This window comes from Carcharhinus amblyrhynchos, chromosome 14 (assembly GCF_965287045.1).
Source record: "Carcharhinus amblyrhynchos chromosome 14, sCarAmb.v2.hapA, whole genome shotgun sequence".
NCBI lineage: Eukaryota > Metazoa > Chordata > Chondrichthyes > Carcharhiniformes > Carcharhinidae > Carcharhinus > Carcharhinus amblyrhynchos.
The window spans coordinates 54,452,800-54,468,819 of NC_137337.1; the positions used below are offsets into that span (position 1 = coordinate 54,452,800).

The following is a 16,020-nucleotide window of genomic DNA, read 5'->3' on the forward strand; positions in this document are numbered from 1 at the left end:
CAGTGCAGAGTGATTGTGCACACTGCTGCAGGGTGACTGGTCACAGTGCAGAGTGACTGCACACAGTGCAGAATGAATGTGCACTCTACTGCAGGGTGACTGCACACAGTGCAGAGTGAATGTGCACTCTGCTGCAGGGTGACCGGTCACAGTGCAGAGTGAATGTGCACTCTGCTGCAGGGTGACTGGTCACAGTGCAGAGTGAATGTGCATTCTGCTGCAGGGTGACCAGTCACAGTGCAGAGTGAATGTGCACTCTGCTGCAGGGTGACTGGTCACAGTGCAGAGTGAATGTGCATTCTGCTGCAGGGTGACTGGTCACAGTGCAGAGTGATTGTGCACACTGCTGCAGGGTGACTGGTCACAGTGCAGAGTGACTGCACACAGTGCAGAATGAATGTGCACTCTACTGCAGGGTGACTGCACACAGTGCAGAGTGAATGTGCACTCTGCTGCAGGGTGACCGGTCACAGTGCAGAGTGAATGTGCATTCTGCTGCAGGGTGACCGGTCACAGTGCAGAGTGATTGTGCACTCTGCTGCAGGGTGACTGGTCACAGTGCAGAGTGAATGTGCATTCTGCTACAGGGTGACTGGTCACAGTGCAGAATGAATGTGCACTCTACTGCAGGGTGACTGGTCACAGTGCAGAGTGATTGTGCACTCTGCTGCAGGGTGACTGGTCACAGTGCAGAGTGATTGTGCACACTGCTGCAGGGTGACTGGTCACAGTGCAGAGTGACTGCACACAGTGCAGAATGAATGTGCACTCTACTGCAGGGTGACTGCACACAGTGCAGAGTGAATGTGCACTCTGCTGCAGGGTGACCGGTCACAGTGCAGAGTGAATGTGCACTCTGCTGCAGGGTGACTGGTCACAGTGCAGAGTGAATGTGCACTCTGCTGCAGGGTGACTGCACACAGTGCAGAGTGAATGTGCACTCTGCTGCAGGGTGACTGCACACAGTGCAGAGTGAATGTGCACTCTGCTGCAGGGTGACTGCACACAGTGCAGAGTGAATGTGCACTCTGCTGCAGGGTGACTGGTCACAGTGCAGAGTGAATGTGCACTCTGCTGCAGGGTGACTGCACACAGTGCAGAGTGAATGTGCACTCTGCTGCAGGGTGACTGCACACAGTGCAGAGTGATTGTGCACTCTGCTGCAGGGTGACTGGTCACAGTGCAGAGTGATTGTGCACACTGCTGCAGGGTGACTGCACACACTGCAGAGTGAATGTACACGTTGCCTCAGTCTTTAAGTAGCATCTCATTGCTTTTAACGAAACTTTGAATTAAATAACAATACAACACCAGAACAGGATTCTGTACATTCCACAACATTTCACAGATATCATTGAAATACTAGTCATAATTTTCCCTGCTATTTTCTTAACAAGAAATTTGTCGAACCATTGGAGAATGGCAAACTTTAATCAGTTTAAAAAGATGAGAAATGCATGAAATTATCGATCAATCACCTTTTCCTTTATTTTGAGCACATTAAACCAACTTAAATGAAAACCTGGTTAGAGACTGTCAAATTCATATTTGTAAAAGGCACACAATGCTGGATTAGAACAAAGATAATGAAAATTACAACACAGGAACAGGCCCTTTGACTTTTCAAGCCTGCACCGACTATGCTGCCTGTCTGAACTAAAAGCCCCTACTCTTCCAGAGACCATATTCCCAATTCCCATCTATTCACGTATTTGTCAAGACGCCCTATTAAAAGTCACTATCGTATCTCCTTCCGCTATCTGCTCTGACAGCGTGTTCCAGGCACCTATCACTCTCTGTGTAAAAAAATTACAAAAAAACTTGTATATCTCCTTTAAACCTTGCCCTTCACACCTGAAACATATGCCCACTCATAATTCTCTCTTCCACCCTGGGAAAAAGCTACTGACTATCCACTCTGCCCATGCCCCTCATAATCTTGTAGACTTCAATCAGATAACCCCTCAACATCTGTCGTTCCAATGAGAAGTTTCTCCAATGTCCCCTCATAGCTAATGGTCTCCATTTGATCCTGGTAAATCATTTCAGTACCCTCGCCAAAGCATCCACATCCTTCTGGTAGAATGGCTACTAGAATTGAACACTATCTTCGAAGTGCAGCCTAACTAAGGTTTATAAAGCTGCCAATCCAGTCAATTAAAGCAACATGCGTTCTTTACTTAACTTCTCCACCTGTATTGCCATTTTCAGTGACCTTTCTACCCAGAACCGTCTGCCTATCAATTCTCTTAAGAGTTTGCCATTTACTGTACATTTCACATCTGCATTAGACCTTCCAAAATGTATTAATTTGAATCCTTTGAAGAAATCAAAGCAGGCAATAGATGCATAAAGAAATTTAAAAGTAGTATTTAATAGGTTGCTGGATATGAACTTTGGTATTAAAGAAAATGTAATCGAAAAGGCAATACATTGGAAATAAAGCATATTCTTCAAATTAGCAAGATGTGAGCTAGATAAGCCAGCAACCTACAATGTAGTCAAAGAACAACACAGCACCAGAGGGTGGTGGGTGAGTGGAATCGGCTGCCGTCAGTGATGGTGGAGGCAAATTCGATAGGGTCTTTTAAGAGACTTCTGGATGAGTACATGGGACTTAATAGGATTGAGGGTTATAGGTAGCGATATGATTGGTGCAACTTGTGGGCCGAAGGGCCTGTTTGTGCTGTAGTTTTTCTATGTTCTAGATATTGCCCCACTCCCATAACATTACTGATCCTCTTATCCACCCCCCCCCACCAAGACCAATCGCAGCCCTCTCCCTCCCTTTGCACCACTAAGGTATAGTGGCAGCCCTTATCGATCTCAGGCAGGAAGAACCCCCTCTCCCACACCCTAGGCTCTCCTGCATAAGGCCCTCATCGCCTCCTTACTCCAAAGACTGTATGACACCTCTCCCTCTCTCCTTTGTTCTCAATCATGAAGGCATTGATCCATCACAGCCCTCCAATCAGCACACCTGCAAGTGCGCACTTGCCTTCCCCTCAACACTAACAAGCAAAATACATGCAACTTGCTGGAATGCTCTGCCAAACTGCCTGCAGCTGATCTGCCCTAACAAGGGGTAGCTCCATAAAAAGCTCAAGGATGGACAGGCAGGCAGGAAAAAATTACCACATGACCAGCCCCCTAACTTACTGAGAGTGAGCTGGGGAGACCGCTGGATGCGGCAGAGGCGAGGCAGGATACCCGGCCCCCCCATCCCCCCCGGAGGATGCAGGCCCAGTGGAACTAATAGCAATGCAGCCTGGGAGGCAGTTGCTGCCTCAGTCAGTGCCATGGCACTGGCCTCCCAGAACAGGGAAGCAATGCTACAAGGAGGTCAACAATCTCATCCGGGCAACAAGGACGAGTTCTCAAATCCATCAAGCATCAAGATTTGATGCTTGATGGATTTGGTGCCTAGTGAGTCATCATCACCGTCCTGCCTGCCAAAGAAACTCGCTAACACAGCATACCCAGGTCCACCACTCTGATGTGACGATGTTGCAAGAGACAGAAGGCCTTTAGAGGGTGGGTGGGGGAATCGAACCCACAGATGCAGGCCCCTAGCGATTGAGCCGCCTGGTGATCAGGGCCTCCTTAACCACCCTCGCATAATATATAACCCTTAACAAAGATATCTATAACGTTTGAATTACCACAATCCCATAGACAAAATAAAAAACCTTTTCACAGGTTTAGTACAGCACAGGCAAATGCTCACATGATATTGAAAATGGAGTCCTTTGAAGAATTAACAATTCTCAGTTTTTATAAACTCAAAACAGATTGAAGTCAGAAGTTTCCCAGAACATCAGGGATTTTAGGCAAAATAAGAACAGCAAATTCTTTCATTCAGGAAGGCAACACCTTGCTTTAAGATCATCAGCAGAATTTCCAAATAAAATGGAGTGAGACTTCTGTTAACCTTGCGATCCCTGTTAAACCCAACTGTAGCTCAGAACTGAAAATTAAACCTTAAATACACTGGGAAAAAACCTGTCTAAAAATACATGACTGTCCTAACAATGCAGGATAGAACATAGAACACTACAGCACAAACAGGCCCTTCGGCCCACAAGTTGCGCCGATCACATCATCACCTACCAACCTACAGACCTATCTATAACCCTCAATCTCATTAAACCCCATATACTCATCCAGAAGTCTTTTAAAAGACCCCAGCGAGTTCGCCTCCACCACCACTGACGGCAGCCGATTCCATTCACTCACCACCCTCTGAGTGAAAAACTTACCCCTAACATCACTTCTGAACCTCCCTCCCCGCACCTTAAATCTGTGTCCTCTCGTAGCGACCATTTCAACCCGGGGAAATAGCCTCTGAGAGTCCACCCTATCTATTCCTCTCAACATTTTGTAAACTTCTATCAGGTCGCCTCTCAACCTTCGTCTCTCCAGGGAAAAGAGTCCCAGCTCCCTCAACCTAACTTCATAAGGCATGCCTCCCAGTCCAGGCAACATCCTTGTAAATCTCCTCTGTACCCTTTCAATAGCTTCTACATCTTTCCTATAGTGAGGCGACCAGAACTGCGCACAATACTCTAAATGAGGCCTGACAAGGGTCTTATAAAGTTCCAGCATTACCTCCCGACTCCTAAACTCAATCCCTCGATTAATGAAGGCCAGTACACCATACGCCTTCTTGACCACCTCCTCCACCTGCGAGGCCGATTTAAGAGTCCTGTGGACCCGGACCCCAAGATCCTTCTGCTCCTCAACACTACTCAGACTTCTGCCCTTGATAGTGTACTCGTTCATCCCATTGGTTCTGCCAAAATGGACGACTACACATTTATCCGCGTTGAAGTCCATCTGCCACTTCTCCGCCCAGTCCTGCATCCTATCTATGTCCTGCTGCAACTTTTGCCATCCTTCCAGATCATCCACAACACCACCGACCTTCGTGTCATCAGCGAACTTACTTACCCATCCCTCCACTTCCTCATCCAGGTCATTTATGAAAATGACAAACAACAAGGGTCCCAGAACAGATCCTTGAGGCACTCCGCTGGTGACTGACCTCCATTCAGAAAAAGCCCCATCCACAACCACTCTCTGCCTTCTGCAGGCAAGCCAGTTCTGGATCCACATGGCCAAAGGCCCTTGGATCCCATGCCCTTTCACCTTCTCAAGAAGTCTTGCATGTAAAAGTAAAAGATAGTAAAAGTAATCCTAGAGTAAACACAAACCAGCCCATTTAAACCACTTACATCATAATAAAATAACTCATCGTAGTCAGCCTGGCATCATAATAACATCAGCTAAGGCTGTGAGCTGAGAAACATTGACTGTGAGAGGTGCAGAGATCAAACAAAACATCTCTTTAAGGTATACTAATGTCACACAACTATGAGCTTTAGGATCTGGTTGGCTCAATCTATGGTGGTACTATTAAGCTACTCTTGATGATGGACGTTGAAGTCCTCCACCCAGACTACATTATGTGCTGTTGACACCTCTGTGCTTCCTCCAAATAGTATTTGACATGGTGAAATACTGATTATATCAGCTGAGGGGGCATGTCTGTGATCGTTACCAAGAGGTTTCCCTCCCCATGTTTGACTTGGTGCCATGCGCCTTCATGAAGACTCCAAGAGCAACTCCCTCCTGACTGTCTGCCACTGTGGTGCCATCTCTGCTGTGTCTAACCTGCCAGTGGGAGAAGACACCTATGAATGGTGATTGGTGGTGCCTAGAGAAGGACAGAGAAAAGGAAAAGGATTGGGGTGGATTTGTTAGTTATTTATGAATCAGTGCAATGGTGAAAGAGGATCAGAAAATCTAGATGTAGAATAAGGACTCTCCAACCTCAGGTGACGTTGATTAGCCATACTAAATTGATCCTAGTGTCAGGGGATTAGCAGAATAAATATGTGGGGTTATGGGATTAGGTGGTCGGTGCACACTCGATGGGCCAAATGGCCTCCTTCTGCACTGCTGGAATTCTATGATTCTAGGAAATGAAAGTAGATCCAATATTTTGCTCTTGTCTAAGTCCTAATCAAAAATTTTAATCTCATACATGCACTAATGCATGAGGCTGAAAATGGAAAACCATAATTTTGTCCAAGGTAGTATTATTAGCATGCAAACCAAGGCAATATGCATCCACCTTAAATTGGAAAATAAAAAATTAAGGTATAGCGATGAGTGAATGCACATTATATGAAAGACACAAAAAAATCTATTTCACCATAAGCACTTAGAGCCACAATTTACAGTATCACGAATCTCCTCCAATATTGAGTCTCACTGGTTAAGAAACAAAAAAGCTTGAAAAAAAATTGAAATACGTTAGAAAGATGTAATTTATTAACCCAAATGCTTGGAAATATGCTGATGTTAAGAGGCTCAATCCAACTACAATTACAACATTTATTATACAGATTACAGGGGTCTTCACAACTTAATTGAAGTTGAAAAATCTATTATTAATAAGTTGGCAAATCTATAATCAATTCCTTTAAAGATCAGAAAATTAAAATTCTGAGTTTTGATAATTCAATGTCAGACAACATTCTTTCTTTTGATGAAGTTATCATGTTTTAGTCAGATGTTTAAACAATATATGATTTTTATTGTTGAAAACAAACAGATCATTCAAATTTATTGTGCATTGATAATAGCCAGTCATACTCATCAATTCTGCAATAGAAATAAACCATTGGATAATTGTTCAGGATAGATAGGTAGTGCAAGTGCAACAGTTTATTTTATTCACGAACAGTATTCATTCACACAATACTTAATTTGTACATGGTTATCACACTATTTCCTCCATATGAATTTTACTTTACTGGCATTGGTCTTCATTGTACGGAAAGGTATTAAAAAGTTTCCTTTCCTCTGAGTCCTGCTATATTCATCTGAAATGCATGTTTACTACTTAGAAATTTAATTCAAACGTACATTGAACTACATTTGCTCTAGTTAAGTTTATTTCCAGAATGGTTTCCCATTGTGAAATTTCTGCAATTCAGGAAAAAATGACAGAAATGCAAATATAAATTTGAATAATAGCACACTGTATGAATTTTATTAAAATGTATGAGTGCCAGACTTGTGGCACTCATTGATTTCTAAAATTAGAAATCAGTACTCAAATAGCAACTAGTATTAAGTTGGATAGGACGCAATGAGCCAGTGCAGTGCAAGGAAAATTGTACAACTTGTGAAGCAATGTCTTTCTCAGAAATGCATGAACAAACATTTTGACAATAATGACATCTAATAAACCTCTTATGCTGACAACAACACCAAGCTATTTTATTTTAATACTGTTAAAGCATGTGTTAATTTTTGTCATTAATTAGTTCTTTATAACATTTTCTAAACAACTTTTGGAAATACTTTTCTGGGGTTGCCACTACAAAGTAATTTACAATTACATTACAAGTATAATCTGTGTGATGGTTATAAGGTTAGGAATATAAGAATATAAAGCACTTCTCCAGACAATAAATAGCAGTATCCAGTGAAATAGAAATCCTTTTCCAGGAAACAAATAGGAGAAAGTAGTGGGGAAAAAAAAGAGTACAAGTAAAAATAAACTCGAATTCCTCATTTAAAAAGTAAAGACAGTCAAACTTGAAAGTGTTTCAAGTCATTACTATGGCAAATTCTATTTGGTTTAGAAAATTCAGGAATTTAATTTAGTTGTTTATCCCCTACAAATGTTGTCTTCTTGAGCCATGTTCCAGTGAATACATACATACTACAACAGTACATACTATCCGCATGCAATTGATTTTACATTTATTGCTTGACTTGTCAGATTTCATATCAAACAATCTTTAAAAAAAACTCTTAACCAGTTAATTAAGCAATTGCATATGCTCATGCAACATTAATCAAAACAAAAATGCAAAATCCCTTCTTGTGGATAATGTATTGATTTTGAAAATTAATTTTAAATCTCCCTGCTGTTTCAATTTTTTCATCACCTTTGTTTATTGGCTCCCCTTGTACTGCATCACATTTGCCAGAAAAAACAGCAGAATTGTGATTCAACACCACTAACCAGGCAAAGAGCTATCCAACTTGAGACACTGTACAGGTTCCTTTCCCTCAGTACTATTTACAGATGGTGCAACCAATCTCAGAAAATAATGGAGCATTCCAATATAAATCTGAGTCCCTCCCAGCAAACTGAAATGTATCAACATACTGGGAGGGCAACTGATTTACATTGGCAATTCTTACTAACTTTGACTTCCGTCCCAACATGTGATGCAGTAACACCAAGACGTCCCATCCCTGAAGAGGAATCATAACCTCTTTCCTCTTTTAAACATATGGTTGGGGGCTCCAAATGTTTTTTGCAAGGCCTTGCTAAAGAAATATAAATAAAACAAAACTTCTGGAACTATTTGTCTAATACAGAAAGGAAACTGCCACATGTTAATGTACAAGATTTAATATTTGATTGCAAAAACTTAAGAGTTAGATCCTTTTTCATCTAGGTGTATTACAGATAGCAAAATCCATACATTCTTTAAATTCTTCATATGTTTTTGACATTGGTAGTTTCAAACAATTGAGGCATGTTTGTCCTGTCGGAAATCTGTACTGTATTATTCCATCACTATGCAAGAATTTAATTGAGGGGCCAGGAAGAAAGCTGATAGCTGGACTGACATTTGTACCAGTTGCAAAAGTCAAGATTTCCTCAAAAGAAGCTTTAGTTGTTCCATCTGAAAAGAAAAAATATTTAATTTACAAAAGAATGTGTAATAGAACCTGGTTATACTGATCGATTCGACCAGTCACCCTGTTGTGCATCACGATACAGCTACATGTAGCTGAAGACAGTAAGAAGTCTCACAACACCAGGTTAAAGATCAACAGGTTTATTTGGTAGCAAAAGCTTTCGGAGCGCTACCCCATCGTCAGGTAAGTGGAAGTTCTGGACACAAACAGGGCATATAAAGACACAAACTCAATTTACAAAATAATGGTTGGAATGTGAATCTTTACAGATAATCTAGTCTTAAAGGTACAGACAATGTGAATGGAGAGAGTGTTAAGCACAGGTTAAAGAGATGTGTATTGTCTCCAGACAGGACAGTTAGTGAGATTTTGCAAGCCAGGCAAATCTCACTAACTGTCCTGTCTGGAGACAATACACATCTCTTTAACTTGTGCTTAATGCTCTCTTCACTCACATTGTCTGTACCCTTAAACCTTGATTACCTGTAAAGACTCAAATTCCAAACATTATTTTGTAAATTGAGTTTGTGTCTTTATATGCCCTGCTTGTGAACAGAATTCCCACTTAACTGACGAAGGGGCAGCACTCCAAAAGCTAATGGCTTTTGCTACCAAATAAACCTGTTGGACTTTAACCTGGTGTTATGAGACTACCTACTGTGTTTATCCCAGTCCAACGTCGGCATCTCCACATTGTAGCTGAAGAATCAGGTAAAGTTTATTTATTAGTCACAAATAAGACTTACATTAACACTGCAATGAAGTGAAATTCCCTGAATCACCACATTCTGGTGCCTGTTTGGGTCAATGCACCTAACCAGCATGTCTTTTGGACTGTGGGAGGAAACCGGAGCATCCGGAGGAAACCCATGCAGATACGGTGAGAATGTGCGAACTCCACAAACAGTGACCTAAGCCGGGAATCGAACACGGGTCCCTGGCTCCGTGAGGTAGCAGTGCTAACCACTGTGCCACCATGCCACCCCATGGTCAGAACAGATGGGAAGGTCTTCAAATTAAAAATACAAGATAGTTTTTAAGATGAACACATCTTGTAGAAGTATGTTTTCAGCCTAGATTTTCAATCCCATATGTAACTAATCAACAAAAAATAAAATTCCTTCTAGTGGTAATATATTCTGAAATGTAATTTTTGAAATCAAAGTAATGAGTTGCTTTCCATGCAACATGGTCAGTCACATTATTCACAGCTCAAATGCATTAAAGAACAATGTTGCTTTGTAAGTACAGATTACATGGGAAGATACATTCCTGAATTTGCAAAAGAACCTGCCTGAAGTGTCTTAATTCTAAGGATAGCTACTTCCTAGGACAGGTTAATCTCAATTCCCTCCTCAAAAAGTTTAGCTAGACAGTCTGAAATTGTCTCTGGACCTACACTGCAAACACAATGGTTAATCCAAAGCCCATCCCCTGCAAATACTTTGGGGTAGCACATTACAGAATCCAAGTACATTCGATTCAATTCCATTCTCTGGTTGAGTTGAAGTGATTTTGCGTCATATGTTTCAGATGTGAACGAAAGCTCGCTAATAGTTTGTGAAAGATTACACAAAGTATTGTTTCTTTCACTATGCATTTCAACTGAAAGAATATTTAGCTTTTAAGAAACCACAAACCAGAAAGTACACACATTTTGTGATCTATTCAAGCCAATTAACAAATGATCAGAGGCTGCTTTCCAAAAATTAAATGGAATAAACAATTATCTAGAATATAGTGCAAAATATTTTAGAGTAATAATCAGATTCTTTGCAAGTTGCCATTGTTGCAATTTGAATCATTGAATAGAATCATAAAATAGTGACAGTACAGGAGCAGTCGTTTGACCTGTTGTGCTTGCTCTCTGAATCAACATTTCAGCAAATCCCACTTACCAACCTAGTTCCCATAGCCCTTCAATTTTTCTCTATAAACAATTCTCTTTCAAAGGCTCCGATTGAATGTGCCTCCAGCACGCTGAGGCAGTGCATTTCAGATAATAACGATTCAAAGTGGCGAAAAGTTTTTCCTTATGTCACTGTTGCTTCTTTAAATCAATGCCCACTGATTCTTAGAACCATAGAATCCTTACACTACAGAAGGAGGCCATTCAGCCCATCAAGTCTGTACCAACTCTCTGAAAGAGCATCTTATCCAGGCCACCCCTCCCACCCTATCCCCATGCAGCCATCTTTAAACATTAAGGGGCAATTTAGCACAGCCAATCCACCTAATCTGTACATCCTTGGAGTGTAACAGAAAACTGCAGCACCTGGAGGAAACCCATGCAGACACGGGGAGAACATGCAAACTCCACAGTCAAGGTTGGAATTGAATCTGGGTCCCTGGCGCTGTGAAGTAGCAGTGACAGCCACTGTGCCACCCTGCGGCCCTCAAACAATGGCATCCAACAAGGGCTCTGACACCTTAGATACTTAGAGACTACAGGGAGGTGACCCTGTAATCATCACCATAATTACTTCATTAGGGCTGGGGAAGTTCCCAAAACCTCAGGAACAGAATGAAGTAGTGAAATGTTACACAACTTACTGCACAGGCAAAAAATACACCAACAGCAATCCACTGTGAATGGAAACTGTTTTCTATTCTGTTTAGCCCCGTCATAATTTTGAACACCTCTTATCGAATTTCCTCTTAATCTTCTCACCTTTATTAATCATTATCCTTTGACAATATGAGCCCAACATTGGAAGTAAATTATTTTGTTCATTCTTCAGTAGCTAGATGAGCTGTACAAAATATACAGTTCAATTTTAAGGGGATAGCATCATAAATCTATGCTGTAAAAAATCTTAATCATACCTTCTACATCTGCTAAGTAATCTCTCCAGAAACCAATCACTCTGGATTCTGCAATCCTTCTTGTGCTTCCATTTGGTGAAAAGTTGATTGAGAAAAGTGTTTCAAATGTCTCTGCTGTTAATTTCTGAGGTTTGTAGCACAACAGCTCAGCAAATATTTCTGGGTATTTCTGAATGTTTTCCAACAAACCAAGAACTTTCAATCCTTCACGGAATCTGAGATAAAGAACCAGAATATTAAGAGACAGCTCTTGTGATATTGTTTAATACTATATTTGTAAGGATTTTAAAATCTAAAGCTTCACTAACCTATTTCAAATATCAACATTAGTAGAAGGGAACAGTATCCTCAGGAAATAAGTTAAATCATCAACATAAGGTTTACCATTGTAGAATGGAAGTATCTTCCACACACAATGGAAGTAGTCTAAGTTATTCATACGGAAAATAATCAAGATACATGCTATATAATTTTAGGAACAAACACATTTTGTTTAGTAACAAACCCTTGCGACTTCACCTTCTGGTGCAGAAAGTGAAGTCGCTTGGGATCAGAGGTGAGCTGACATGGTGGGTACAAAACTGGCTCAGTCAAAAAAGACAGGATAGCAGTAGAAGGGTGCGTTTCTGAATGGAGGGCTGTGACAAATGGCGTTCCTCAGGAATCAATGCTGGGACCTTTGATTAATAAGTTTGCAGATGACACAAAGGTTGGTGGATTTGCGGATAGCAATCAGGACCATCAGAGGAAACAGCAGGAAACAGATCAGTTGGAGACTTGGGCGGAAAGTTGGCAGATGGAGTTTAATAAGGACAAATGTGAGGTAATGCATTTTGGAAGGTCTAATACAGATTGGAAATATACAATAAATGGCAGAACCCTTAAGAATATTGATAGGCAAAGGGGTCTGGGTGTACAGGTATACAGGTCACTGAAAATGGCAATGCAGATGGAGAAGATAGTCAAGAAGACATACGGCATGATTGCCTTAATCGGCTGGGGCATTGAGTTTAAAAGATAGCAAGTCATGTTGCAGCTTTATAGAACCTTAGTTAGGCTACACTTGGAATATAGTGTTCAATTCTGGTTGCCATACTACCAGAAGGATGTGGAGGCTTTGAAGAGGGAACAGAAAAGATTTAAGAACGTAAGAACATAAGAAATAGGAGCAGGAGTAGGCCATCTAGCCCTTCGAGCCTGTCCTGCCATTCAATAAGATCATGGCTGATCTGTCGTGGCTCAGTTCCACATTCCCGCCCTCTCCCCATAACCCTTAATCCCCTCTCTTATCAAAAACCCGTCAACCCGCGTCTTAAAAATATTTAGCGAGGTAGCCTCCACCACTTCAACGGGCAGAGAATTCCAGAGATTTACCATCCTTTGAGTGAAGAAGTTCCTCCTCAACTCCGTTCTAAACCGCCCCCCCTTTATCTTGAGGCTGTGCCCCCTAGTCCTACTATCCTTTGAGTGGGAAGAGTCTCTCCACCTCTATCCTATCCATCCCATTCATCATCTTATATGTCTCAATGAGATCTCCCCTTATTCTTCTAAACTCTAACGAGTACAAGCCTAGTTTATTCAGCCTCTCCTCATAGCTCAACCCCCTCAACTCCGACATTAGCCTAGTAAACCTCCTCTGCACTCCCTCCAAGGCCAAAATATCCTTGCGTAAGTACGGCGCCCAAAACTGCACACTGTACTCCAGCTGCGGCCTCACCAATGCCCTATACAGCCGCAGCAAGACCTCCCTACTTTTATATTCAATCCCCCTCGCTATGAAGGCCAGCATCCCATTCGCCTTCCTGACCACCTGCTGCACCTGTAGGCTGGGTTTTTGCGACTCATGCACAAGGACCCCGAGGTCCCTCTGCACCGTCGCCTGCTGCAGTTTTTCTCCACGTAAGTAATAATCCTTCCTACCATTATTCCTACCAAAGTGGACCACCTCGCACTTGCCAACATTAAATTCCATTTGCCAGTTCCTGGCCCATTCGCCCAGCCTATCTAGATCCTTCTGTAGACTCTCCACACCCTCCGCACAATTTGCCGTTCCACCAATCTTGGTGTCATCAGCAAATTTCGACACCATACACTCGGTTCCCTCCTCCAGATCATCTATATAAATGGTAAATAGCTGAGGCCCCAGCACCGACCCCTGGGGCACTCCACTAGTCACCATCCGCCAATCCGAATAGCACCCATTGACCCCCACTCTCTGCCTCCTATTTGACAACCAATCCTCTATCCACGCTAACACCCTACCCCCAACTCCATGTCCCCTGACCTTCTGCAATATTTACCAGGATGTTGCCTGGTATGGATGGTATTACTTATGAGGAGAGGTTGGAGAAACTTGGTTTGTTCTCACTGGAACGATGGAAGTTGAGGGATGACCTGATAGAAGTCTACAAGATTATGAGAAGCATGGACAGAGTGGATAGTCAGAAGCTTTTTCCCAGATTGGAAGAGTCAATTACTAGAGGGCACAGGTTTAAGATGCGAGGGGCAAGGTTTAAAGGAGATGTATGAGGCAGATTTTTCACAGAGTAGTGGGTGCCTGGAACTCGTTGCCAGGGGAGATAGTGGAAGCAGATACGGTAGTGACTTTTAAGGGACACCTTGACAAACGTATGAATAGGATGGGAATATAGGGATATGGTCCCTGGAAAAATAGGGGGTATTACTTAAGTCAGACAGCGTGGATGGTGCAGGCTTGGAGGGCCGAAGGGCCTGTTCCTGTGCTGTAATTTTCTTTGTTCTTTGTATGTAATTATATGTGATTCCTTTTATCTTAAAAGAATTAAAACAAATTCATATAAGTCTTGACTCAAACAATACAACAAAAACACAAATGCACATTTTCAATGTCTTTAACATAGAATCATAGAACAGTTACAGCATGGAAAGCAGTCTCTTGTGGAAATGTGCCTTGACTGTACCCGAATTATCTCCTCTATAAAGGTGGCCTATTATCTGGCAGCTCTGATTTTAGCCCACTGAGTTTTGCTCTCCCTCAATTAATCAGTCTGTGTCTTACTCTGGATTGCTGATTGTCCTTTTCCCTATGATATAATGATCACTGTCTCCCAAAAGATTCCCCCAATGACACTTGATCCACTTGACAGCTCTTATTTTTAAGAGTCAGGTCCAGAAATGCCGACCTATCCTTCACACTTTACTAGCCCTTAATAAACTGGAATTGTCATAGTGCTACATTATAATCACACATTCACTATTGCACTTCTCTGTAAATTCCTTGAAAATTTGTTCACCTACATCTTTTCTACAAGTTGAATGAATATAGTAAGCATTATAATGGCAATTTTATTGTTTCTTAGCACTAGCCATATAGATTTGTCCTCGACTCATCTATGACATTCTCCCTCCAATACAACAACTTTACATCCATAAATATCTAGTCCCAATCCCATCTTTCAGGTCTCCATTACTGCCACGACATCAAATTACCACATGGCAAACTGGACCTACACTCACCCACTTTATTAATTACACACCATGCCACAAAGCAGAGAGATGATAACACAGTGTGTCTGACAGGGAGCATGTGAGAACAGTAAGACAATTTAACATTGAGCCTGAGAGGGATCAGTGCAACAGCAGTGAGAGAATAAAACTTAAGAGACGGCAGTGCAGGAGAATCTGTGTTCAAAACAAGAAGTGTGAAGTGACAATGAAGATTCAAATTAGGAGTTGGGAAATTACAAATCTTCAATCTTAGCTAGTATAACAGCAAATTACTTCAATAAGGTGCCTCACAAAAGGTTGCTGCAGAAGGTTAGGGTACATGGAGTTGGGGGTCAAGTGTTAGAGTGGATTGAGGATTGGCTATCTAACAGGAAGTAGAGAGTTGGAATAAATGGGTGCTTTTCTGGTTGGCAGCTGGTGACTAGTGGCATGCCGCAGGGATCGGTGCTGGGGCCTCAACTGTTTACCATATACACAGACAATCTGGAGGAGGGGGCTGAGTGTACGGTCACAAAATTTGCTGATGATACGAACTTGAGTGGAAAAGCGAATTGCATGGAGGACGCGGAAAGTCTGCAGAGAGATCTGGATAGGCTGAGTGAGTGGGTGAGGACCTGGCAGATGGAGTACAACGTTAGCAAATGTGAGGTTATCCACTTTGGAAGAAATAATAGTAGGATGGAATATTATTGAAATGGTGAAAAGCTGCAGCATGCTACTGTGCAGATGGACCTGGGGGTCCTTGTGCACAGATCACAAAAATTCAGTCTGCAGGTGCAGCAGGTGATCAAGAAGGCAAATGGAATGTTGGACTTTATTGCAAGGGAGATAGAATATAAAAGCAGGGAGATCTTGCTGCAACTGTACAAGACACTGGTGAGGCCGCAACTGGAGTACTGGAGTTTTGGTCCCCTTATTTGCGAAAGGATGTATTGGTCTTGGAGGGAGTACAGAGGAGGTTCACCAGGTTGATAC

At 42.1% G+C, this 16,020-nt stretch overlaps 1 protein-coding gene across 8 annotated transcripts in view; it reads right to left on the bottom strand.

Annotated features, from left to right (window-relative positions):
* Nucleotides 1–6,346: 6,346 nt before the first annotated feature.
* The window catches only part of g2e3 (G2/M-phase specific E3 ubiquitin protein ligase), a 289,629-nt gene continuing 279,955 nt past the window's right edge, over nt 6,347–16,020 (bottom strand). For 7 of the 8 annotated variants that reach the window (XM_080202897.1, XM_080202898.1, XM_080202896.1 and 4 more), the window contains 2 exons: nt 11,560–11,774; nt 6,347–8,717 (listed from right to left, as the gene is read on the bottom strand). In XM_080202897.1, the coding sequence (XP_080059023.1) occupies nt 8,479–8,717; nt 11,560–11,774 (454 nt within the window). In that variant the 3' untranslated portion in view covers nt 6,347–8,478. Of the gene's footprint in view, nt 8,718–11,559; nt 11,775–14,158; nt 14,350–16,020 lie in introns of those variants that run through there. The other variant, XM_080202903.1, reaches the window with a different exon arrangement.